Raw genomic sequence first — 24,428 nt, forward strand, 5'->3', positions numbered from 1 at the left:
GAAGGTCTGGAGCAGAGCAGCTGGGAGGGATAGTGGCTCTCAGGCTGAACGGGAGGCAATAGAACTGTGCTGTTGCAAAAAGCACAACCACAATGCCAGCATGTTTAAGTCGGTATGCAGACCCAAGACATGAAGAAAACCTAACACTTCTCTAAAATACTGTGTCTAGCTTTAAGCACTGAAGTTCAGGAATGACAGACACCATCTAGAAAGTCCAGAGGAAACTGCACACTCCGCATTCTAAAAATTCTAGAAAACATGACCTATGAGAAGAAAGAACTATAAAAAAGAAGGGGGGGTAGTTATTTAGTTTAGAAAACAGAAGATCGAGGGCAACATAGCAATAGTCTGTGTATAGTTGAAAAGTCGATGCAGTAAGGGGATTAATCTGTTCTATGTGCTCACTCCTGGTAATATAAAAGCAATGGTCTTAACCCAAAGTACAGGGGATATAAGTTTGAATAACATTAACATTATAGACACCGGGACAGTCTGCCAGGAGACACTCTGGAACTAATATCACCAAGAGCTTTATAAAGGAGAATAACTTCAGGAGATCACCTCAGCCCTGTTCCCTCTGGTACTTCTTTGTCCATTAAGAAAAGGAAAGTGCTCTCCTCCTCATAAGCTTTCAGCTAACACAACAATCCAAGAGACCAAGATACTCTTCAACTGTCTAGTGTTATTCTTAAGAAGATCTGCTCCATTCACTCATTTCTGTGTGCACTCGATACACTCACACGGGTGTTTGCACTGCTCAGCATCCTTTGCTATTCACCTGCCAAAGTCCCTTGAAATTCTGCTTTTACTTCGACGAGGAAACTGGGTCTGTTTTTTCTAATACAACAGCTCTACAGTGCCTCGAAAACAGAATTTTCTGGCTCTCTCGCAGTCCTCTGAAATGCTGTGGTGCCCTGCAAAGCAAACCCTGACCTTGAGACTCTGCAATAATGCCACTGCTTCTGTTTGCACACGGTTTCTGGGAGGCTGGGTTTGATTTCGTTCCGTTTTCCAGGCACAAATCGCATTCCGGCTGCCACCGGCGATCAGCGATTTCGGCCGCGGGCTTCTCGCCTTGTTACCCCACGGCCCTGAACTCCCCCGCTCCCGCTCGGCCGAGGGCGCGGGGCACTGCGCTGCCGGCCCTGCCTCTCTTCCCGGAGCGGCAAAGAGCCGCTGCCCTCCCAGCCGGCCCCGGCGCTCCCTCGCAGCCACACAACCCCCGAGCTTTCCTCTCCAGCTCCGCCTTTCTCTTCCTGCCCCTTCCCTGGCCGGGCAGAGGAGGCGGAGCCGGAGCGGGCCATGGCCGGGCCGCCGGCGCCCCCCGTCAGGCAGCAGGTCGGCAGGGCGCGGGGCTGCGAGCAATGGCCGGAGGCGGGGGAGCTGCGGGAGGCCGCCCGCTGCCTGGTGGTGGACGCGGACGGGAGGAGCATCCCCTTCAGGGCCCTGTACGGGGAGCAAAAAGCGATCGTGGTGTTCGTGCGGGTGAGGAGGGAGCGGCTGCCCGGGAGGGTTGGCAGGCCGGCGGGACCCCAGGCAGGCTCCTGGGGGGAGTCTCCCCTCGGCTGTGCCCGGGGCGGGGGAGTGGGGAACCTGCACCAGCTGGGCTGGAGCGGAGAGAAAAGAAGACGTAACGCAGATCAGTTCTGCTTCTAAGAACGCCCGCTCTTTGGTGAAACGACACAGTGTTTACGTGAAAGGAAATAATTCTTCAGGCGTGTGTTTAGGGAAACAAGTATTGTGTTCCCTGATTTCCCAGCTGGCAAGCCAGCCCTCACATTCCTAAAATATCCAGAGATAAAAATATTAGCAAGGCCTCAAGCCCAGTGTGCTTGTTCAGGCTGGGATTAAATCAGGATCCTAATCCAAATTTGGTGACTGCAAAGAACTTAAATCTTTCCCATTCCCAGTTCCTCATGACCTCCAAAACTGTTCGTGCCCGAAGTCAGAATCTGATGCTTCATTGCTATGCAATTACGTCTGTTTCTGACATGTCCAACTGGCTATGTTGCAGCATTTTTTATGTTACACTTGTAAGGAGTATGTAGAAGACCTGGCAAAAGTCCCTAAATCGTTTTTACAAGTAAGTACTCTGCCCTTAATGTGTACATGGGGTTCCTGTAGCCGAGCAGATCTGTTATGTCCTGCTGCAGGCTTGCGTGCAGCTTAAACTTTCTAGGAAACAAAAAAAGGCTCAGAAGAAAGTTAGCGCTTTCATTGTTTGCTACAATAGCCATAATGTATCTGCCTAGGAGACACAGGAGAGGATTTATTGCACTATATGCTCTGTTGCAGCAGCATTATTTCTCCCTGCCCTGTTAGGTTGGTGCTGTTTTTTCTGCTGTGCTCTGAACAGTTAAGACAACATCGTGACAGCCATGTCTTTTGGTATGAGTAGTGCCCTGGGCAGCTGTCTTCTCTTGACCACTAACTACTACCCTTTCCATTATGCTGGTACAGCTGGCTGATGGTTGTGTATGGAACAAAATCAGAAAATTGATCTGGATTAAATCTTTTTCTATGGTTATTTGTAAGCTGCATCAGTTGTGTGACCTGTTCTCCAGGCAGCTGCACAAACAGGAGTGACATAGTGACAGAAAGGACAAATGGAGTGGGCAGGGGTTGCTATGGACAGGTATTTGTTCGGTGATAGGAGATGCCAGAGAAAGACAATGATCCCCTGCTAAATGGGGAAGGTCAACCTGTCTCTTCTAGGCTGCTGATTGAAATTCTGTCATTTTTTTATTCCCAATAGCCAATCACAGAGACGCAGCTCCTTGCTGACAGCAGGCCTTAGATGGACTAGGAACTTGGGGATGAAAAGGGGCAATTTCTTTGGCGGCTCCCCTTCTCAGGACAGATTTTTCTAAACTGCCTGATCAGTATTACTCAGAATGACATTTTCTTGATTTGGCTGCTCAATTAAATGTATACAGAGAATCAAAACCATCCATGCTTTTCTTAGCGTGATTATTCTGGTTTTAGGAGGGCTTCTTTTCATAACAAGCAAAATGATTCTATATGGGAAAGGCAAGTATTATACCCTAATATTAAAACAACATTATATGTTACTAACTGTTTTACTGGTATCTAAATGAACTTAAATTTTGGCCTCTATTTTAGACTCAGGCCTAACGTTGCACCTGCAAAAGACAGCAGTACATGCAGATTCAAGTTATATCTACTCATGAGCATCGGTATATGTAAATCACAGATGAATGTGCACCAATATTTGCATGCTACTTCTTTAGATGTAGGTGCAACTGAGTGGAAATTTTGAATTTCCAAAATCATAGTAGGTTGCAATCAATTGAAAAGGTGACGCTACTAATGCTACAGAAAAATTAAATTTTACACATCTGTAACTTAGAAGTTATCTTTAAAAATAATCTTTCACTTAATAAATTAATGTAGCTGCTAACTGTGGGTGGTAGGCAAAGGTGCAGGCTCTAAACATGCAACTGATGTTAATTTCAAATAATTTTAACTCGGTGCACTGTGATCATTAACTCAGGACACCAGATTCTGCTAATGCTTTGCAGCCATGCAGAAACAGCGAGTTCCTCTTCACGTTTTCAATACCGTGTTCTGTTCTAGGAAGCAAATGTGAGGCTTGTAGTTATTGGACAGTCATCTTATCATCATATCAAGGTAAATAAAATAGTCATTAAATACATTGTATCTTCTATTGTGTCTTAATGGTCTGCATTGAGGGATTTCACTCTGAGTGAAAAGATGAGCATTTGCAACCACAGAAAAAGATGATGGTATTCTTTTTCATGAAGCAATTCTAATAGTGGTACATGAATAAAGCAAATAACTAAAACTTTCAGTTTAAAAACCCCTGGGGCTTACTAAGAAAACATCTTTTCTTGGTTTCTCTGGAAGCTTTGTTTTAGTAAAAGCTTCGGGGCTAAAAATGTTTGGCCTTTAATATGACAAATCCACAGGTTTCCAAATCAGGGTTTGGGGCGTCTGGGTGTTAGGTTGTCAGTATTTTTTCCACTGTCCATAGATCTTAACTAATTACTGTCTTAACCTTAAAAATACTACTTTTTTTCTATGCATATATTTTGCAGCCCTTTTGCAGTTTAACTGGGTATACACATGAAATGTATGTAGATCCACAAAGGGAAATTTATAAAGCGTTTGGCATGAGAAGAGGTGAAGGTAATAACGTATCAGGTAAGAATAATTTTCTCACCTTGTTTGGACTTACACAGAACAAAACAAGAACGCTCTGATAAAACAGTATGATCACAATGTAAATAGGAAGGGAGTTGCCCACCAGACCATCTCTTGTAGGCTATATTTTGTCAAAACATTTGCAATCAGGAAACTCTAACCTATTCACAGCAGCTGTTCGATTTTGTTGTTCTCCTTACACACTTCTGCATTTCTAGATAACAAGTATTTTGCCATTTTGTTTAGTGCGGAGCCCTCATGTGAAATCAAACACACTCCTGGGAAGCATTAGGAGTATGTGGAGAGCAATGACAGGCCCAGCTTTTGATTTTCAAGGAGACCCCACTCAGCAGGGAGGAGCTTTGATTTTAGGCCCAGGTGAGCTTCTTGGTTTTCTGTGAAAGTTAGTCTCCTCCTGTAGCTGTTTGCTTTAACACTTCCATCTCGGGTGCTGTCCCTGTGGGTCCCAAGGAGGCAGCCTTGTGTTGAACTGTGTGATTTTGCCGGCTGAAGGAACCTGTGGAAGTGTCACTGGGTAGCCCTGTCTCCCACAGAGATGGCACAAAGCCCATCACAGTCCTGCAGAAATCGATAGGAGTGCTGATGGAACAACTGCCTCAAAGTCTGGAGGGTTTTTTTTGACATCATGGTGTTCACCTACATTCCACTTTCACATTTGATTCTAGGCATTTAATGTGGTTTTAGTAGAGGAATAATGCATGAAAGGGGGGCTACAGCACGACAAAGTAATCTCATCAGATCATTAGGAAACATCATGCTACAGCAGATTTAATTCAGTTAGATGCCTCAATGTTCCTTGCTTCTATAACTTAATTTAAAATAAAATCTGTAATTGTTTAAAATATAGTATATTGTGCAACCTATAGAGCTAGTACACATTCGTACAAGAACGAGCAGGAAATCAGAATGCTTCTTTGATTCATTTATGTCTTTGAATAAATAAATATTTTATTCAACCATTTACATGTTTTTTCTCATTCCATTCCAGGTAATGAAGTTCATTTTTTGCACCTTGATAAAAACAGGCTGGATCATGTTCCCATTAACACAGTTTTGCAGCTGGCAGGAGTTAAAACAGTAAATTTCACAAACAAACCCCAGATTATTGACATATGACACCAATACAGTATATAAATTTTTTAATTTGCGCTCTACAAGAACAATTCTGCAGCGAATTCCCGCAAGCATCGGTACTGTTGTGTCTTTATGGGACATCTGAAACCCTATCTAAAAAAACAGAGCACAGAATACATTACCTGGCACTGAAGATGGGCACAGAAGTGCTATTTATTTTCATTGTGTATACGATAACAAAAACTAAAACACAACTGAGGCTTATTGCAAAAAATCCTGTATCTTATTATTTTCTCATCATCTTGCTAATATATTTAAAAATCTTTGTTCAGGATGCACTGAACTAAATAATCTGGTTTTGCTCAGGAAGAACTTGGGGTTCTTGCCTTCAGCAGATCACACTAGCTTTCAATCCAATACTTGTCAGCAATGTGTTAAAGCTTCTAGCACCGTGTGACAACCTTGTATTAAAATATACCTTGAAAAATCACAGTTTTGAACACTTGGACTTAAGCCTATGCCTACTTTTGTATCTGGCACTGGCAGACATTATGGAATACATTTTATAGTTTTAAATAAATATTTTAAATATGTCATCCATTGTCTGCAATTCTTTTGCGTCATATGGAAAGGTGGGTCTGTAAGACCGGGGAGGGGTCTGTCTTAAACGTATTTCTAATCAGATGGTCAGTTTTGGAGTAGGCCACAGTCAATTACTTGTCAAATCTTCCCGTGAAGATTTGCAGCAGAATATTCTCCCTTGTATGTGTGTACTTTCAGAGTAAGAGGTCTCTGAAAAAATGTCCTTAGTTACTTCTGTCCTAGAAAACTGAGCTAAGGACAACAGCATTTTGGTTTGCAGTTCTGTCAGATTTCATATTATCCATTTTTCTATAAATGTTTATGTTCAGAATCTATTGATTTCATTAAAGTAGATGTGCCCTCTTTCATGCATGAGCCACTTCTTTTGAGCAATTTTAAAATAAGATTGTCCGAGATTTATGGAGGAGCGTATCCTCCTCTGCAGTTTCTGATCTTTGGCCTTCACTGTAAAATGCTACTATTCATACATATCTCACCTGCAAATTCTCTCCCCTTTTAAGCCTTAACACTAATGCAATTTTAAAATGGCATTCTGTGAAGAGGTTTGTCCCTGAATCCATTATGGTCACTGGCAGACCCAGAGCAAGCTCCAGAGAGCTCTACACCATTAAGAGCATGTAAAATTAAATGCAGTGTTTCCTGACAAAAAAACCCAAAAGGCTTGCTTAAGAAACATAATGATACTGAGCAACACAATTCCATTAAATGTACTATGCCTTAGCACCTTATTAATTACGTACACCTTTTGATACAGTGTGTTTAGAAGGAGGATATTATTAATGTAAAAATGCTGCGTTCAGTTCCCTGCTTGGACTAAACAGCACTCGGCACAGGGCTGAGAGTAGTCATGTGCAGACTCTGAACCCGTGTGATTCCAGGGCTGGCCAGAGGCTTCCTCAGAACTTGGCATAACGGACTGGGACTGGCAGCTGGGGCTCACAGGGTAGTGAAGTCTGCTTTTCATGACCACTGCCCCTACATTCATAAATAAGGAGCTGCTCCCTCCCTCCAGGGCTTCCCCAGCTCACCAGTATTTTTGAGTACGTCGGAAACTCTGGAATGCAGGTTATGTTACTTAACCCACAGCAGAAAGCAAGCTAGAAAACTGATCTTATGTTTGTAAAATAAAGACAAGAAACATAGAAAACAAATTCTTTTCAAAGAGAAAAAATGATAATATTCAGTTTATTTGTAGTGCTCCCACTCTGCTTCATTCACCTGATCATCACTCCCAAGGACACTGGCTCTAGTTTCACTTTTGTTTTGCAATCATTTCACTTTCGTGTTCTTGCTGCTTTTGATTTTAAAGGAAGTGTTTGGCTAGCTGTTTTTCTGCTTGTTTTGCTTTCAGTAGAATTAAAATAATACAATAGGAATAGGTCTGTTCCTGCATTTTAAATACATTAAATACAACTAACCATAGCTAAAAGAATTGTGGACTTTTAAAAGGGATTGGACTGAATTAAGTTGTAGTTTGACAACTCTGTAGCTTGAAGTCATCCACCCTCACCATGACAATAGTGACAGGAACCATACCACAACCTCTGTGTCATCCCAGCAAAACCACTTCTTCGGAAAGATTTGCAAGATGCAGACAAAAAAACGAAGGCAGAGAGGAGGATTCAGTAGAAGAACAATCCTAATTAGGGCATTGGCCCTGCATTTGTTGCATGGAGATGGACTGTTGCATCCAGCTTCACCGAGTTCACTGGCGCCCTGCAAGACAATGATTCCCAAGTACATAATGAATTGGAACAACAATGACCACAGTCATCCATGGGAGAAATGTCTTCTGAAGTGTCAGCAGAATATTAGGTCTCTAGTGTTATTCAGAAAAAGTATTCTAAAGAAGTTATGCAGTGAAAGGTGGAAACCTGTGGGAGATGATCACTGACCTCCTACTCACCAGACAGTAGAATACTTCAGCAACAGCTTTTGTCATGGCCAATTAGACAGAGATGGGGAGGGAGAAGTTTTCTTAAGTTGTTTTAACTAGCAGCTTGATTTATTTCAACACCTACTTAAAATGACTGTGCATTTTTAAGTATCACTGTGCTGAGAAGCAAACTCAAACCCAGCTGCTCAAACTTTCCAGAGAAATCCATTTAACGCTCAGACTGGAAGGCGGCTGCGCATACTGGTCCGGTTTCAGTTGGCCTTACACAATGTCACGTCCCCTTGGGACCCTCTTGCGGCGTGTGTCGCGAGGGGCACCTGGAAGACTCCGGCCTCCCAAGAAACACAACTGAACCGATTTCCAAGGGCAGCGGCTTCATGACAGCGCAGGCGTTGCCGGCCCGCCCGTGGGAGCCCACCCGCCCCGCAGCCGGGGCTCTCGCACCCCCAAGAGCTGCGTTTCGGTCACGCCGTCACCGCCACCCCCCCATCCCCGGGAGAAGCCCGGCGCCACGTCAGCAGCCCGCACCGCGGCGCGCGAGGCAGGGGCGAGGTGCCGAGAGCCCCGCCAGCAGCCGTGAAGCGGCGGCGATGGGCGGGCCGCGCCCGGCCGCCTGCCCCCTGCCCACCTGTTACAGCGGCCAGTATGACATCACCGTTCCCACCGCTCCGCGGTGGTGACGCCACACCGCGCTGACCCAATCAGAGGCGGCGGGAGTGCCGGGAGCTGCCGCCGGCTCGGGGCAGGGGGGGCCGTAGGTGTATGGGGCGGTGGGAGGGGCCGGTGTCCGGGGAGACGCGTCAGCCGCCGCCGCCGTCGTCGCGGGGTCCCTCCCCTCCGGCGGCCCGAGCCCCGCGGGGAGCGGCGCAGCGGGGATGAGGCGGACCGCCTCGCACCCACCGTAACGGCGCGGCCGCCTCCGCCATGAAGCGGAAGAGCTGGGCCGAGGCCCGGCGCCGCGCAGCTCCGGCGCCGCCGGCTCTGAAGAGAACTCGGGGCGCGGCGTCGCGGGCGGCGGTGGGCGAGGCGGAGCGGCGGCTGCCGCCCCCGGTCGGGCCGGAGACTTGCGTGAGGATCGCCGGTGAGGGGGGCGTGCCGGGGTGGCGGCGCGGCGGGAGAGTTGAGGCCAGAGGCGGGGCCGGGCTGCTGGCAACGGGACGGGGCGGGGGCCCCTGGGGCGCGCGGGTGTCCCGTCGTGTCGTGTCGCGTCCCGTCGTGTAACGTCCCCATCCCGTCCCGTCCCGCCCCGCCGCCCCGGCGGTGGGCGCCGCGGCGGCCCCCGGGTGGGAGCGCGGCGGCGGGGAAGGAAAACTTCTCCTCAGCGCTGGGTCGCCGCGGTCCCCGCCGGGACCCGGGGGCTCTCGGCCGGCGGCGGCCGCCTGTGCCATCCGTGCGATGGGTCAGTTCTTGTCTCTCTGGCGTTTCACGCAGCGAAGTGTTACTCAAAAATGCATCGCTAGTCCACCGTTCTTCCAGAATAAATACCGTGGGTTTTTAATAACTCTGTCTGTACCGAGCGATTGCCTTGTGCTCTCTGTTTCTGCTTTTAAGAGAGTAAAGGGAAAATGTATTTGAACCAGTGAAACATTATGCTGGGAGGAAAGAAAAATAACGCGTTTCTCTCTGCATCGGGGATATACATCTTTCTCCTAATGTTGTGCTTGCTTAGGGTGAAATAATGGACAAGCATCACACCTCTTCTTGACACCCGAGTGCCCATGGCTTCTGCAGGCAGGTTTGCTCAGTGCTCTCCGTCCTTTCTGTGGCCCTGTGATTTGAGCCGTGCTTTGCTTTGGCACAGGAACCTGCCTCTGTGGAGAAGCATATTGGGTCACAGCTGAAATAATTCTGGATTTAGGTTTGAGTTCCCCAGCTAAAAGACATGCTTGAGTTTAGTTTGCCTAGAAGAAAAAAAAATTACTTTTTATGCCCTGTGTCAGAATCTGAGAGTGGTAGTATGTACAACTTCTCTTAAAAAACAAGAAATAAACCTCACCACTTTTTTGTGGAGGACATGGGAAATTGTAGGCAGAGCAAGCAAAAATACAAAGAGCAAACGTGGACAAGAGGCACCAGTCTTACCTGTGCCAAGAAACAGGATTCCTTAAATTAACTAGTGTGTTTCCTAGCTAACAATATGTTTAGAAAACCATAAGATTTTGTTTCGAAAATGGGGCATAGCGATGTAGGAAGAATGTAAACTCCCAAAGCATACCAGATTCCTCTTTTTAAAAAGCTCTAGTACTGTCAGGGAATAAAATCCTAAATACTCCAGACTAAAATACAGCATTTTAGGCCTAATTTACGCAGGGAAACATAATAGTGTACATACATGCAGAACTGTAATGCTACAATAACTCTGTATGTGTATTTTTCTATAACTGCAACGATTTATGTAGGAAATGATGATGGTATAGTTTTAAGGTTAAATTTAGAAACCTCTCATTTGGCAGGTGATGACTTTTTGATGTTGAAGTAATTTCACTGCCTAGAATACCATGCAGCCCTGTCCAGCTCAGATCTCCAGCAAATGGGTCTGTCTAACCATTCTCACACAGCAGTTGCTTGGATCTGATGATACACATCTGGCATCAGTAGGCCCCTTGAATTACTGTTTTTTCCTCCAAAGAAATATTCACCCATTTAAATATACAGTAGAGCACCTAGACTTTAACTTGTGTTTTTTCAGTGGGAGTTCACCGTACACATCAGTATACAGTGTAACAAACTTGATTAAAATGCAGTAGATTATTATATTTAACAATATTTCTTTTTTTCTTGATCTTCTTACTGCACACAGTGGCTGCTGTTTACAAGCTTCTGATAACTGGAACAGTTATGGTCTAATTGTTATTATGCTGGTATGTCATATGTATTTTTCTAAAGAGAAACCTTAAAAGAATAAGCCCACAGGCTTACCTTTTTATTCAGCTGTTTTAAAAGTTATTTCAAGTTTTGAACTGTCAGTTCTGCCTTCTCATAATGCAGTTCTGAGAAATGAATTAATAGTTCTGGACTGGAGATAGATTAAAGCATAAGGCCTTATTCTTGCAAATGGACATACTGGTAAATATTTTAGCCTCTGTAAAGGCTGAGAGATCTGCGTTAGCTTATCTGCTTACACAAACAGTGCCAAACTCATTAAGATCATTGCAGGCTACCCTCATTTTCATCTTTGCTAGAAGAGAGAGGCAGCAAACAAACCCGAGTAGCTGTAAAGATTTATGGATCTTTTCTTGCATGATGTTACATTCATAAACAGCGAAGTTTGTAATCCATTATTTGCATGGATTTGATACTCAGAATGCTTACAGCAATTATTACATTTCTTTATTTCCTAGTGAATTGTATACATCAGCCAGATGTCAGAATAATTTTTAATCAGAGTCAGCTAAATATTTTTATTCACTATTAGGACTAGTTCAGGAAAGCTGTTCTTGTAAAAAATTGTTTGTTTTGGTCTGTTAAGCTGCGTGGTAAGCCTTACCATTTTCTCTTTGTCAGCTAATGTGTGAGGCTTGCTGGTATGAATTCAATTTGCTGGAACTGAATGCATTTCTTCTGTTTATTAGAAGCATATTCCCATATCCTTCTGATCTCTGAAAGAAGTAATTTATGTGATCTACGGACAACGTAACAATTCTGTATGAGATGCTTGAAAGCTGTTGATTTCCTTTCCTTGGCTGCTTTTCTTTATCATTGCTCTGATTTTATAAATAATGTTTTAAAGAAGATGTGGAATTACAATGCATAAACCTCAGGCAAAAGGTGTGTGTTTCTCTCTCACCTCTTTTCAGTAGTTAATTCTAAAATGACATAGCTACAATAACTATACGTGGAATTAAATTTTAAGTGTTATAACACTGTGGGGCATTTCTTGACATTTGTTTGTTATCCTGCTGAATGTATATACAGTTTGTTTACAGTGAGGAAGCAACATCTTAAAGGTTGCTCTAAGATGTACGGTAGATGCCTTTTTTTCTTTATTGAGAATCATTTTACTTACACTGTCACTTGAAGTTTTTATGAAATAGAATTCAGTTTAATATATTCATTGATAAGTGGGTTCTTTTTTTGGTTTTATGCTGAGTTTTTTTCAAACCATGGAGTTGTCTTTTGTTTTTCCAGTATTGCTGGCTTGTCATTATAAAGCTTGTGTGTTATGTAGAAAATTTTTTTTTTGAATGCTAAGGACACTTCTACCAAGTATCATTCAGCTTTCCAACATTTTAACTATCAACACTTTCGATTAGTTTTCATTATACAACTCTCTCAGTACAAAAGTTGTATTTACTCTTTTATCAAATATGACCTTGAGAAAGACTTACCGGTCTTTCTCAAAGTTAAGATTTTAAATACGAGTTTAAGACTTCTAGTATCTAATCCAGCACTGAAAGTGCATGAACATATGTAAAGTAGTCTTGTGTACCAGAAGAGCAGCAGGCTGCAAGGACTCCATTTGAATACAGTAACACAGTGTTGTTGATCAGTCATGACATGGCCCTGAGAATAATTTTTTTCATAGTTTTCTGTTAAATAAAAGTTCCTTTAGCTTTTTAGTGTGCTTTCCTTTTCTTTTAGAGGCCAGGCTGTTGCTCTAATTGCCAGCTCTATCGTAACTTAAATTTGAAATATCATAGTGATGACAGAATGAATCTTTTCAAGAATAGAATGACTAAAAGAAAATCTCATACAATTTTGCTTTTCGTCTTGACATTGCAACAGAGTTTGTCTTTTATGTTTTCTCATGTGTCTTCCTGATATTTTGGAGTCTTTTAAATCAAACACAACAAAATATTATGTACCGACTCTGAACTTAGAAATACACTCCTCTTACAATAGTAAATAACTCTCTGGTTACATTCCTGATAATTCAAACCAGACTAACGTCGTTTTTTGTTGTACTGTCAGCCTCCTCTGAATTTCTCATCTATGGCATCTGTTTAACAATAGTACTGTAGAATTTCTCTTTTTATGAAATAATCATTGCTGATCATATGCAGACATGTCCTGCAGCGAGTGCCTATTTGGTATTTAGTTGTTTCTTGAATTACTGAAATTTCTTCCTCCAAGGCCTGTGCAGCAGATCCTGAGAAGCACCAGGCTTATTGAGAGTAAAGGAAAGGAGATTATTTTGTCATCTCTATATTCACATTAACATGATTTTGAAGTGGTAGCTCTCAGTTTTCTATATGTCTATTTCCACAGAACACTGTAGATCTGAAAAACAAGCAAAATGCGTTTACTCACGTATGCACACTGCAATCAAATTCATGATTATTATAGCTTGTGTAGACATGCTTGTGCTAGCTTTAATCTCACTAGTTCATGTACCAGCAGTAGCAAAGCTATGGTAACATAGTCCTCGGTTAGGGGTATGCAGGCTCATTTTGTTGTATATTGGATGCTTACTCAAATTAATTGCCTACAGTGACGTCCATGTTTCTGTATTTTAACTGTTTTGTTATATGAGGCTAACAAAATTAAGTGTAGTTGAAGTATATCTAACATACTGCAGTCGCATCTCGTAATTGCAGTGCAGATGCAGCCTGTAAGGCAGGGAGCCCTACTCTTTCTTCTTCTGAGAAACAATTAGAAAGGTCTGCTCTAGTTTGATAGTTTTAGGATGACCTTTTATCAGAAATTTGCAGGAATCGGGAAGTGCTCAAGCACAGTATATGTAAATGAAATACTAAAAAGCTAAAATTAGCAAAGGAAGCCTAAAAATAATAAAATGGAAGCCTTGCTCCTGCAGTCCAAACCTTGTGGAGTCCTGGTGACATCAATTCATCAGTGCTCTGGTGTATTTTATGTATAAGCCCTCATCCTGCAATCAGGTCCTTAATGAGGGAATTCTCCTTTCTCAGCGTGTAGTACTCCTATTCAAAAATCAGCGCACTAATCCTTGGCTACTGTAAACAGAACTGGGAAAGTGGTTGCAAAAAAACCAGGTAAAAACAGACATGATGAGTAATACAGCATCTGATATCGGACTAGTAAGACAGTAGAAAGATAAATACACTTCTGGGAAAGGACTTCTCTGTGTAGCTCATTTATAGAATCTCCTTATAGGAAAAATGTTAAAAAGATGGAGCCTGCTGTTTACATAATAGGGAGCAATTGTTAGCAGAGCACGGGAACAGACGTGCTTGTCAGGATGTTGGCATTTGGCACACACTGCTCTTATTGTGAGGTAGTTCTGTAAATTCATTAAACTCGAGTTTCTTTCAGGTGTTTTAAGAATAGCAACAATTAACATGATCCAGAGATACCAGTGCAGAATAGAACGCCAACAGTAATTCAAAAGGCCGTGTACACACTGTTCACTCAAGATAGGAATTCTTATTTTTGTTGAATATGTTTACAAAAGCTGCAGAAGATTTTCAGGAAAAGTAGGAGCGCTGTGGAAGCAAGTGATTCTAGTATTCCAAATCCTGTTTAGGAGCAAAACGCTGAATTATTTTAGGTCTTTGACCTGTGCAAATATATTTCTTTTCATTTTGATCCTCCTTTTGTATTTGAGGATTTTGGATTACTCTTTGTGTAGTGCTTTTATATTTTCAGAAGTGATGTAAAGTTTATGTGAAGAAGCTGGTGTGCAAAAAGGTAGCATGTCAGTTTGAGTACTACAGCCATTCTGCCCAGACTTCGATGCCGATGTTGTTTGTGTACACCGAGAGCTCAGTCTAAGTCAATAATTAGACTGGATCTAAAGGACAGATGCCATCGAGGGAAATATGCTGTCAAGTGTATTCCCACTGTTAACCCCCAGTGGTCTGGTTCATTGAAGTGACTCCAAAGAAGACTTTTCCTTGTAAGGAACCTGGTAGCAGCTAGCCATTAAATCAGTTTAGAAGTGGTGTGAAATTATAGCTTGGGGCTGTAGTGTGACGTGTTTAATCTAGCAATGCCAGTTTAAACACAATCCCTAGATATCATATCCTCTCTGTTCTCCTTTTTGCTTTCTCCTTTGCCCTCAGTCCTCTACCCATCCCCACCCAGTGTTAGCTCTCAGTCTCAGGGCAGAGGGAACTAAACCAGTAAAGCAGCTTTTTTTTCTTTTTCTTTTTTGCCTTTTTTTTTTTAATATTGTGCTAGGATACCTGTGAAAGTTTCTGATACACACAAATGTACCTTGACACAGCACAGGGAGTAACACAGTGGTGGGGACAGATGCAGGGGAATTGTGGGAAGCTGGGGCTCCTTCCACCCCCGAAGTATTGGCCTCAACACTTTCCCAGGACTGCCTTTCTGTGAGGCAGTTTTCCCCATAGTGTATTTTGCATCCAGTCGGGGTGTCAGTGCACTTGTTTCTACACAGGCATTTCCCTTTGTGGGCCAGTTTAGTCACTACTTAAAAATGCACAGCATTACTCTAAATTTTATCCTTTGTCTTGTTTTCAGGAGATGCTTTGGTAAATGCTGGGAGGTACAGAAGTTCCTAAGCAACTAATGCACTTCCCAGCTATCACTGCAGCTGCTGTGCCTACAAGATGGGACTATTAGAAATTGAATAAGCAAGTTTGGTGCCTTGCTTCTGCTGAGAGAGAAAGGAAGTAGGTGCCTGACTTGCTCAGGAGTTGCAGCCACCCCACTGGTTGCACCTGACCTGTAAATATTTAAGCCAAACTATTCACATCAGGCTGCTGTGCTACTGAAATGTGCATTTAGCAAATGTACACTTTTTGGTGGTGGTGTCTGCCTCCACCCTCCGAGACATTGCTGTACCTAGGTGAGCACTGAGCCTGTGAGCGTTGAAATAGAGATGTGGGGACTCCTTTCATGCCATACTTTACCGTGTGTTATCAAGATACAAGTAATGATTTCTAAGTGCTAGTCATGGAGGATTTTATTTTGAAGCATAAAGTTATTTCTTTTCCTGCTCTCTGGAAAAGGAGATACAGTTTTTCTTTATCAGAAATTATGCTTTTATACATTTATGTGCAGGTGATCTGTTTCAATATTTAAGTAATATATCTGTTCCAGGCGACTAGGTTGCAAAAAATAAAATCTTTCCTTTTAGGTTTGGATTTTAATCCATGTATTTTATAATGATATTTTTTTCAGCAGGAGGAAGAAAGGTATTTCTGTGGTGCTGCAAGGCCTCAATTTTTATTGACCAGTTACCGCAAACACAGCAATTTACAGCAGCAGCACTGTCGGTGTTTAAAGTTCATTGGAGCCACAGCTCCCCCGGCCATAAAAAAAATTTATTTCTACATGAATACCGCTGTCATTTTTTTCTCCTCAGTTTAACAAAGGAAGCCAGGGCAAGCACAATGTGCAGGCAGGCTTTGAAGGGGTAGCTGGGGTGGGGATGGGTATGCGGGTGGGGTGTCCAGGTGGCAGCTCCGCTGGTGCTCCCGCGGGCGCAGTTCGCTGCCGCCTCGCCCCCTCGCATCGCTCCCGCGTCTGTCGCCTGCGAGCTTTAATTGCATGCCACGACTGACGAAATCATCGTTTTACGGAAAGATGGGAAGTGCTTGTGTTTCGGCGCGATCGCGCTGCACCGTTTAGTTTAACGTAGGTGCTATGAGGTGCTGAGGGATTTGTAGCTTAGTCGAGGGGGAGTGCGTGTGTTGGTGTTTGGAGTGCAACAGGTGGGATCTGTTGCCAGAAGGAGGTGGGTCTGTCCTGTGTGCGTGGTTGCAAGTCGGGCTCCTGCTATACTGCAAAGTCGTCAAATAGGCAGCTTTCCTGGGAACACTTGTGTTTGGGAAAGAACACTAAAAAGCTGCAGATTACAGGAACGCTGCTGAGCAAAAAGCCTCAATCTTTGTGTGCCTTGTTGCTTAACACTGGAAAAATAATAATAATAATCTCATTCGGTAATACGTAAAAGAAAATTTGGTTCATTTTAAACCATTTAAAGTTGTTCTGTTGACAGGTGATGCTTCAGATTTTCAGCAGGAAAGTGTGATATTTATAAAAGCTTCACATTTTGCATTTCAGATCGCCTTTATTTTGCAATTCTCTGCCAAAAACCAAAGAGTGGAGCTGCAAATACCCATTATTTCTGCATAGATGATGAATTTGTATATGAGAAGTAAGTACAGACTTACTTTTTCCTGTTTTTTACAGAAATAAATTAGAACGACAGCAATGAGCAACCAGTCTAATTGACACAGTTTTTAAATGTAGCTGAGGGAAACATACCATTCCCATTATAGAACTAATTACACGAGTTTGGTCCTCTCAGACTTATCTGCCATGATGATTTATGTGTCTTAGAATGGTTTCTTGGCATCCCATGAGGATTTCTTAAAAATCTTTTGAAAGCAGAAGCTTTCATTATACCCATTCTTGTTAGAAGACACAGGAACATGATACAACAATATATATTCAGAAGTGCATGCTGGACTGCTGAGCTGAAGGGGATGTGTTTGGTTGCTCAAGTATTAAGTGGAATGTCTAAACTTTCTAGAACAAGAGAAAAAACTGGCAAAATCAGTTCAAGCCTTTATGAGCTGACAATGGATATATTATTTCCCGTGCAGTGAACAGTGTATGCCTTTGTATGTAATCTGGAATGTTGCTGATTCTTTAAATATTTTTGACCAAGGGTGTGCTTACAGTTTCTGAAAGTACTAATCAATCTTTATTCTCTCTGTTCACTTTTCTCTAGCAATATTAATTGCCACCTTTTAAAGTAAAGCTTTTGGGTTGCTCTTAAAATAGAATTTCTAAACTAGTGTCACAGAGTGATCCAGTAGTGAGAATTTTTCAAACCTTGAGTATTCCAGTTTGTTTTTCAGTGGTGGTGTGTGGGAAACAAAGAAAAAAGTTTTTAGTCTCTGTTTAAAGATGACAAAACCGTTTCCTCCACCAAATTAGTACGTATGTAAGAAGGCATTCTTCTTTTTAGAATGATGCACATACATATATTATTACTCCTTGCTTTGTGCATCTGATGATTGAAAAAAAAAGGCTTTTACAGAGGTCATGTACATTTTTTCTCCTTTCTCCTACCAGCTTCTTTGCAGACTTTGGACCACTAAATCTGGCAATGGTCTACAGATACTGCTGCAAGCTAAATAAGAAATTAAAGGTAACACTTGTTTTTTTATTCAATATCCTTGACTTTTTAAACAACAAAACCAAATGGGCGAAAAGGCTTTTTTTGTTCAGGTGCTTTCCTGGGTTCCTAATCCAGCTGAATTTTGAATATAAATGCTAAATTTTATCAAGGTGAATTTGGAGAGGAGGAGGATCAGGAGGGAGCAACCACTTACTTTTAAGATGCAGAAGATGCACCACTGTGGCAGTAACTAATGTTAAGCTCGTTAAAGATCTGTTGCTAAGTGAGTAGACACTTCTTTAAATGAAAAGTCCCCTCTTGGAATTCAGTCTTCTTGGCAATCTGCCAGCATTGATTGAGCATGGGGGTGCAGTGCAACACATTTTTATTTGAGATGGGTTTTGTTTGACTTGGGCTTCTCTTCTGGTCCTGACGTCTCTTTGGTAAGAAGCAACATTTGATCTTTGATAGCATTTATGGCATTGTCGTGAAGGAGACTGCCATGCTTCTACTGCAGATTATCTTCTTTGAGGGGTGTTCAGTAATTTTTGGGATTGGGCTCTTGATAGAGCATACTGTCTTTAAAACAGAGAGTTCCTATGTTAATTAACATGAATGACTTCAAGTTAGTTGACCTCTAACAGATGTTGGGAGTATAAAACCTGTTCGGCAGATAAAAAAGCTTATTAGCATTAATGTGAATCACAGTTTGCCTCTTCGAAACTGCTTAGATCTTGAAACTGCCACTGAACTGTGAAAACTGGGAAGTATGCAGAACATTATAGTTTAACAGAGATTTTTTTTTTTCATTCCTTGATGTCTGTCACTGGTGTTAGTTTGCATAATTCAAACTTGCTTTGTGCCTGTGGCACTATGAACAGGTTTGCCGGAGACAAGATTCTCTGATTTTTGTTTACGAGATGCTCTGAAGCAACACAAGTCTCTATTATAATCCCTTTGAATATCTTTGGTTTGGTATTGGAGAGGAGCGTTAGGAGTGCTGAGAATATACTACTGCTAATGATCTGGCATTTATTTGTCTTGAGTGCATTGAATAGTATCTGAGCAAGCAGCATTGCTGTTTAAATAGTGGCATTTTATGATAGTTTAGCAGTCGATCCAAGTGTACAGTTTCAAGTGCATCAAAATTCGTTTCAAGGGCCAGTTAGGGGACAGATTTTGCTGCCACCACAGATGTAAGTGTCCTTTCTATTGGCAATGCCATTCCACCCCCTTTCTAAGATAACTGGAGAAACTACATGCGAAGCCGAGATGAAATTTTAAAATGTTATTTATGATAAAGTTTAGAAATACTTTCAAAATATGTTAATCTAAGCATATATTTTCCAGTGATTCTGATCCTTAGAAACAACTACTAGTTGCTATCTAGAGTCAGGTTTTCTTTAAGAATAAAAAAGTCTAAATTTTTTCTTCAAAACTATTGCGACTTTAACATGGCTGTGATGTTTTTGAGAATGCCACTTTGTATGTCCTTCTCATAAACTCATATCTGTTACATAGGGCTCGAAGTCAGAAATAGTAAATGCATTCAAGGAGAAAAAGAAAGATTGCTGTAATTTGTATAAAAAAGTTATTTAGGCTGGATAGTGGGAAAAATACTGGAACAATCTAGGTAGGGATGCAATAGAGTCTTCCAAAGCTTTTGAGGGACTAGTCTACAGTATACTTGGTATTCTGAACACAGGTGGCTGAAAGTAGGTGAACAGACCCTTGCATTCCTCTAATTTTATAAAAGAAGGCATGGAAAGTCTAAAATGCAAAATCATAATCTTGTTTATTTCTTGATACAGTCATTTTCATTGATAAGGAAGAAAATAATTCATTATACTGGCTTTGATCAGAAAAAACAAGCAAATGCGGCATTCCTCATAGGCTCCTACGCAGTAAGTATTTAAATTTTTACATTACATCAGCTTGCTAAATGTGTTCATTTTTTTCAGACTTGATTTTTAAAACAGCAAGATAAAAACAATTCTTTTCTCTTGAATAATCTTCCTACTAATGTATTTTATAGTAAGGAGCCACAGACTAAGACAGTTTTTAAAGTCTAGCAAGTGTGTGAATGAAGTTGTATGGTTTTGATTTTTTTCCTCTCTACTGCAATCTGTGTTCCTAAGAAATAAGAGCACCTCTGAAAAAAAACTCTTTATGAAAATTTTCATTTAGAGAAAATGACTGCTTCTTGATGTTTTTCCTTTCCCCCACCCACACATACTCTCTTTTTTTCTTTTTTAAAATAGAGAAATATCTTGCACGAAGTACAGTATATAATTTTGCATTGCATGCACGTTTAAATATACCTTTCTTTCCCAGCTGCTTCTTTTCTAATGTAGGGTTATCTCTTCAGTTAACCTAGGGTAAGGAGTGAGATCATGTAGTTGGCTTAGAGCTGATATAAAGCCTGGGAATGTATGAGGTGCCTGAAAATGTACTGAGCCAGGTCCCTGGCTGCAGAGGGGAAGATGACTGGCTTTACATCACAACTGCATCTAAAGAATCAGCGTTTGGTACACAAAAGTGTAGACAAGGAGTAAAATGCTGAATGCTTCAGAATGAAAGATGTGATGTGCCATATTCATATCCTGCTCTGACTTGTAACGCACCTTGATTGTAACCATCTCTCTTGTTTACTGAGTAATAAAATCAACTGAGAACCTATGCGTTCTTTGATGTTGGAGATTTGAGGGGTCAGAGTTCATGTAGCCTTAGGTCATTCCTATTTATTAGCTGCAAGGCTGTACAGTACTTGCTGTGATGATGCTGGCAGTTTCCTTGCTGCCTCTCTACATCATGCAGGAGGTCCATTTCCTGCTCCCCAGGGTTTCTCTGTTGTCTATTTTCTACAGTACTTGTTACAAATTAAGAACGAGATTTTGAAATGTGTCACTCTTGGTATTTGAAACACAGATGCTTAGGAATGTTGCTGTTGACCTTTGCATTCTTAAACCACATGGATACTGGCAACATGAGTTACTAAACTTGTTTGCAGTTAAGGCATTATGTTGACAAAATAGCTGCAGCTTTTAGGAAAACTGCTTTTTTCTAGTGACTTGATGATAATGCAGGCCCAGAAAATGAGAAGGGACCGGCTTCAGTTATTAGGGATTATTTGGAAGGAGGTGGGTTTTGCTTTTCCCTAAGCTTTTGTTCTGACTATTTGTAGTAGTATTGTCCACCACAGCACCTGACATTTTGAGTAGAATCCACGGTGTGGAAAATTAACTAATGGTAAAACAATCTGATATGAAAATACTGTGGTTGACTGTGTAAAAGTATGCAAAAAACCTAACATAAATCTTATTTCTGGTCATCCAGTAGTCCTGCCATGTTGCATTAACAATATGCAGTTGGAAGGGCATGCTTGGACAGACTTGAATAAAGCGCTAAGATTAATATGTGCAGACTATGACAGTCCAAAGCAGGGTAATTAAAAATGGAGGCTGTTGGACAGAGGAGTACACAGTTTTTGCTTCAGAGAACCACAGTGAGAGGAGGGAGTTGCAGAGTACAGAAGGGATGCTAACACAGATACAGCTGAAGTATGACACAAGTTCATCACTGACTAGCCAATGCATGTGAGAGGGCTAGTTGCAGACAGCTGGCATAAGGCAGAAAGAGGCTAGTCGAAACCATTGGTAATTTTCAGAGTTCAGAGACTTATGCTTAGGTTATTGCATTGTACAGGTTGAATATTTTGGCAGTTTCCCTTAAAGACCCATGGCAAAGTGAAGCACTATGTGAGTATCAGTCTCCTCCTTGAATGGGGGGGTTTTCTGTCTTGCATAATTGCAAGTCCTAAATGGTGAGGTAGCTCTAGCTAAAGGCTGATTTTCTTTCCAGTGCAACAGACTTCGCCTTTGGTACTGCTTTTTCTATAAAGTAGGGTACAGTTCCAGATTCTTCCCAGACTGATGTGGGAGGAATTCCAGTGAAGGAAGATCACAGAAGAAAGACTGTGTCCCTGGGGCTTACTTTTTTGCCTGGTGCCCTTTGATGATCTTTCATGAAGAGGCAGGCTTAATTACAGCACTCACTGCTGAAGTGTTCAGACACGCACATCCCCCATTTCTGCTTTCTGCAGGGAGAATTGTATTGTTCTCTATGGGGTGAGCAGTGGTATAGGATCTGTTTAGAATGCATGATAAATATATGTCTATAAGCATATTTCCTGATTGAAAGGAAATACATTGAGGCCACCTTTATTTTAAATATATGTAGGCTTAATCATCCACCCACTTCTTCAGTTCAGAATGCTTTGTGTTTTGATGAAGAAGGATCCATACAGCTGTTGGTCAAAACTTTAAGAAGCTTTTCTGTGATTTTAATCAGACCATGTCCTGTTGGTAATGCTCTTTGCTGCTTGAACTATCATTTAATTTCAGATCCCTTACAGTGTAAGAGGTAGGTTGCTACTGTATTTTGTTTTCTGTGGGTTGAATGTGTTTTCTTGTTTGATTTTGGTTTTTTTAGTTTATGATGCGTTCCCATTTCAGTAGTTTACCTTAGGTTGAGGGACTGTGTGGCAGTGCATCAGGTTGGAGGAGTTCAGCTGGGAAAAGCAAGGCAGTAGAAAGTGAAAGTAGCCTTTGCAGAGTTACTAATGAAAATAGTGTTTGTCTGTGGGTGTTGTAAGACTTTTGATAAGTTCAGCATAGTTTTGGGTGCAAGATGCTCTGTAAATGCAGGTGCTTTAAGTTACTTGTTAGGAATAACAGGCTGTGAGGTTTTCAGGAATAGCACAGACACAATAAGTGTGTGTGCTTTCTGGTTTTGTTCTCTTTTGTTTTTTTTAAAGACAGTCACATTTTAACACATAACTACATTAAACTATAACGAACTGTATATAACTAGTTCTCCTCTAGAACTTGTATGCCCTCATAAACATTCAATGTTTTTATGCTAGCAGCTTACCAGCCTGGAAGCTATTTTAATAGCTTGTTTACCTTAAATTTGTATTCTTAAACAGAATATTATTTAACTTCTGTTTGAAGGAATTGAGATGTATTAGCATGATTTATCATTTGACATCTTTTCTTTAAATGTATATGTATGTGTATATATATCATGTGGGGATATGTCATTTTGACTACTGAGGCAATTATGAAAGTCTTCATTAACTGTGGTGAAGTGTAAGGGCAGCTGTTAGTATTGTGGTTTACAAGCAAAGTCTGTTCCTATTCTTTTCTTCACAGTTGGTGTGTTTTAATGTTCCACCCCTCTCCTTCATCTAACTTGTCTCTCTTTCCTCTTCAGTGGAGATAGTTTCTGAGCTCTCCAGGCTACACCCTTCTTTCTCCCCTCTCCCACATCTGCTGTTTCCTTCCAGGTGTACTTTGATGTGACAGCACAGCCTAACTCAAGCTACAGGGCTCTTCAGTGTAACATGGCCTTAGAAGTGAAGAACAAAGTTTTCGAATACATTGTTATACATGTAGTTTTAGAATAAAATATGAATTTTCAGAGTAAATCTTAACAATTTAGATCTTAGTCCCTTTATTGTTCATCTTCCATCTATTTTTATCCTGTATTTTGTTTCATTTTTACAGATGATATACTGCATAATGGGAATAATACACTTGTGTGTAGATTAGCATAAATGTGGCATGTTCAGCCACACAAAGGACAGCCAGAATTGGGTGTGTTGGGGTTGAATGTTTACACTTTATATGGGTGGAGTGGGTGAGGGGAAAGAAGGGAGGGGGGGAAAAAAGCCTTTGTTCTTCACCTTTTAAAGAAAAACTACTTTTCCTTGGAAGCTGTCTGCACTGTTCAGGCCTTTCCACTCTACCAAAGCAGCAGTGATCTTCTGAGTTGATCTCTACCGTGGCTTCTCTTGATTTTCACCAGGACTTGGCTGTGGGTGAGGAAAGTCTGCTTCTTCCATCATTATTCCTTCCATATTAAGAAAGAGAATGTACCCTCTGTGCCCTGTCCACCCAATTCCCAAGTTCCCCCCTCTCCCCTTGGCTGCATTAACTTAGTAACAGTGTTTTTTTTCTCAGGCCTGGCACTAATTATGTACTTGGAGGGTGACCCTCCGAGGGTACCGCCCCATGAACTGCTGTAATTCAGGTCATCTTCTCCAGGACTCATCTCTGTACTTTGTCTATTTTCTCATCTTCTTTCTTCAGGGTAAGCAGCGTTTCCTTCATCCATTCTGATCCGTAGCACTGTTTTTTTGCCTTTTCAATTTGTTAGTGTCTTTCCTAGCTGTGGGCCTAATGCTTAGTAGAAGCTGGAGGTTTCAGAAGCAATTAGCACCCATCTGTGTGATGCTGAACTGCTCTGTTCTTACCGTGGCATTTGCAGAATTATCTCTGGCTAAGCTGTGGGAAAGGAGGCAAACCTGTTTGTTTAGTGGTCCAGGCTGAGTGGTGGTAAGTGGGTAACTGTGGCAGCACTCAAATTACAGGTGGGTAAACCGTGTTTACCCTCAGCTATGTTTTTATGAGAGGTGCTTGTGCTTGACAAGCGAGTGGCAGAGATGGGTTGGACAAAGTACCGGCCTTTCATTTAAGCAAAAGTTGTGTTGAGTCTTTTTGGCTTTCTCCATGCTCGTGTCCTCTAAAAAGCTACCTTCTCTCAGTTGTATTTGGGACATCGTGATTA

General features: G+C 41.7%; 2 protein-coding genes across 7 annotated transcripts in view; both read left to right on the forward strand.

Annotated features, from left to right (window-relative positions):
• The first annotated feature begins 1,276 nt into the window (after positions 1–1,276).
• Positions 1,277–5,876, forward strand: PRXL2C (peroxiredoxin like 2C). Of its 2 annotated transcripts, XM_068423074.1 has the most exons (6): positions 1,277–1,485; positions 2,015–2,083; positions 3,598–3,651; positions 4,080–4,185; positions 4,432–4,563; positions 5,195–5,876. In XM_068423074.1, exons 1-6 carry the CDS (start codon positions 1,303–1,305, stop codon positions 5,320–5,322), a joined length of 672 nt encoding a protein of 223 aa, XP_068279175.1. In that variant the 5' UTR covers positions 1,277–1,302; the 3' UTR covers positions 5,323–5,876. The 2 variants fall into 2 exon arrangements, with proteins under 2 accessions (XP_068279175.1, XP_068279176.1); XM_068423075.1 differs by lacking the exon at positions 2,015–2,083.
• Positions 5,877–8,592: 2,716 nt separating this feature from the next.
• CDC14B (cell division cycle 14B) overlaps positions 8,593–24,428 on the forward strand; it is a 54,232-nt gene continuing 38,396 nt past the window's right edge. For all 5 annotated transcript variants that reach the window (XM_068422377.1, XM_068422378.1, XM_068422376.1 and 2 more), the window contains exons 1-4: positions 8,593–8,861; positions 16,733–16,826; positions 17,753–17,828; positions 19,610–19,702. In XM_068422377.1, coding sequence (XP_068278478.1) covers positions 8,705–8,861; positions 16,733–16,826; positions 17,753–17,828; positions 19,610–19,702 — 420 coding nt within the window. In that variant the 5' untranslated portion in view covers positions 8,593–8,704. The remainder of the gene's footprint in view (positions 8,862–16,732; positions 16,827–17,752; positions 17,829–19,609; positions 19,703–24,428) is intronic.

The sequence above is a fragment of the Nyctibius grandis genome, chromosome Z, assembly GCF_013368605.1.
Source record: "Nyctibius grandis isolate bNycGra1 chromosome Z, bNycGra1.pri, whole genome shotgun sequence".
NCBI lineage: Eukaryota > Metazoa > Chordata > Aves > Nyctibiiformes > Nyctibiidae > Nyctibius > Nyctibius grandis.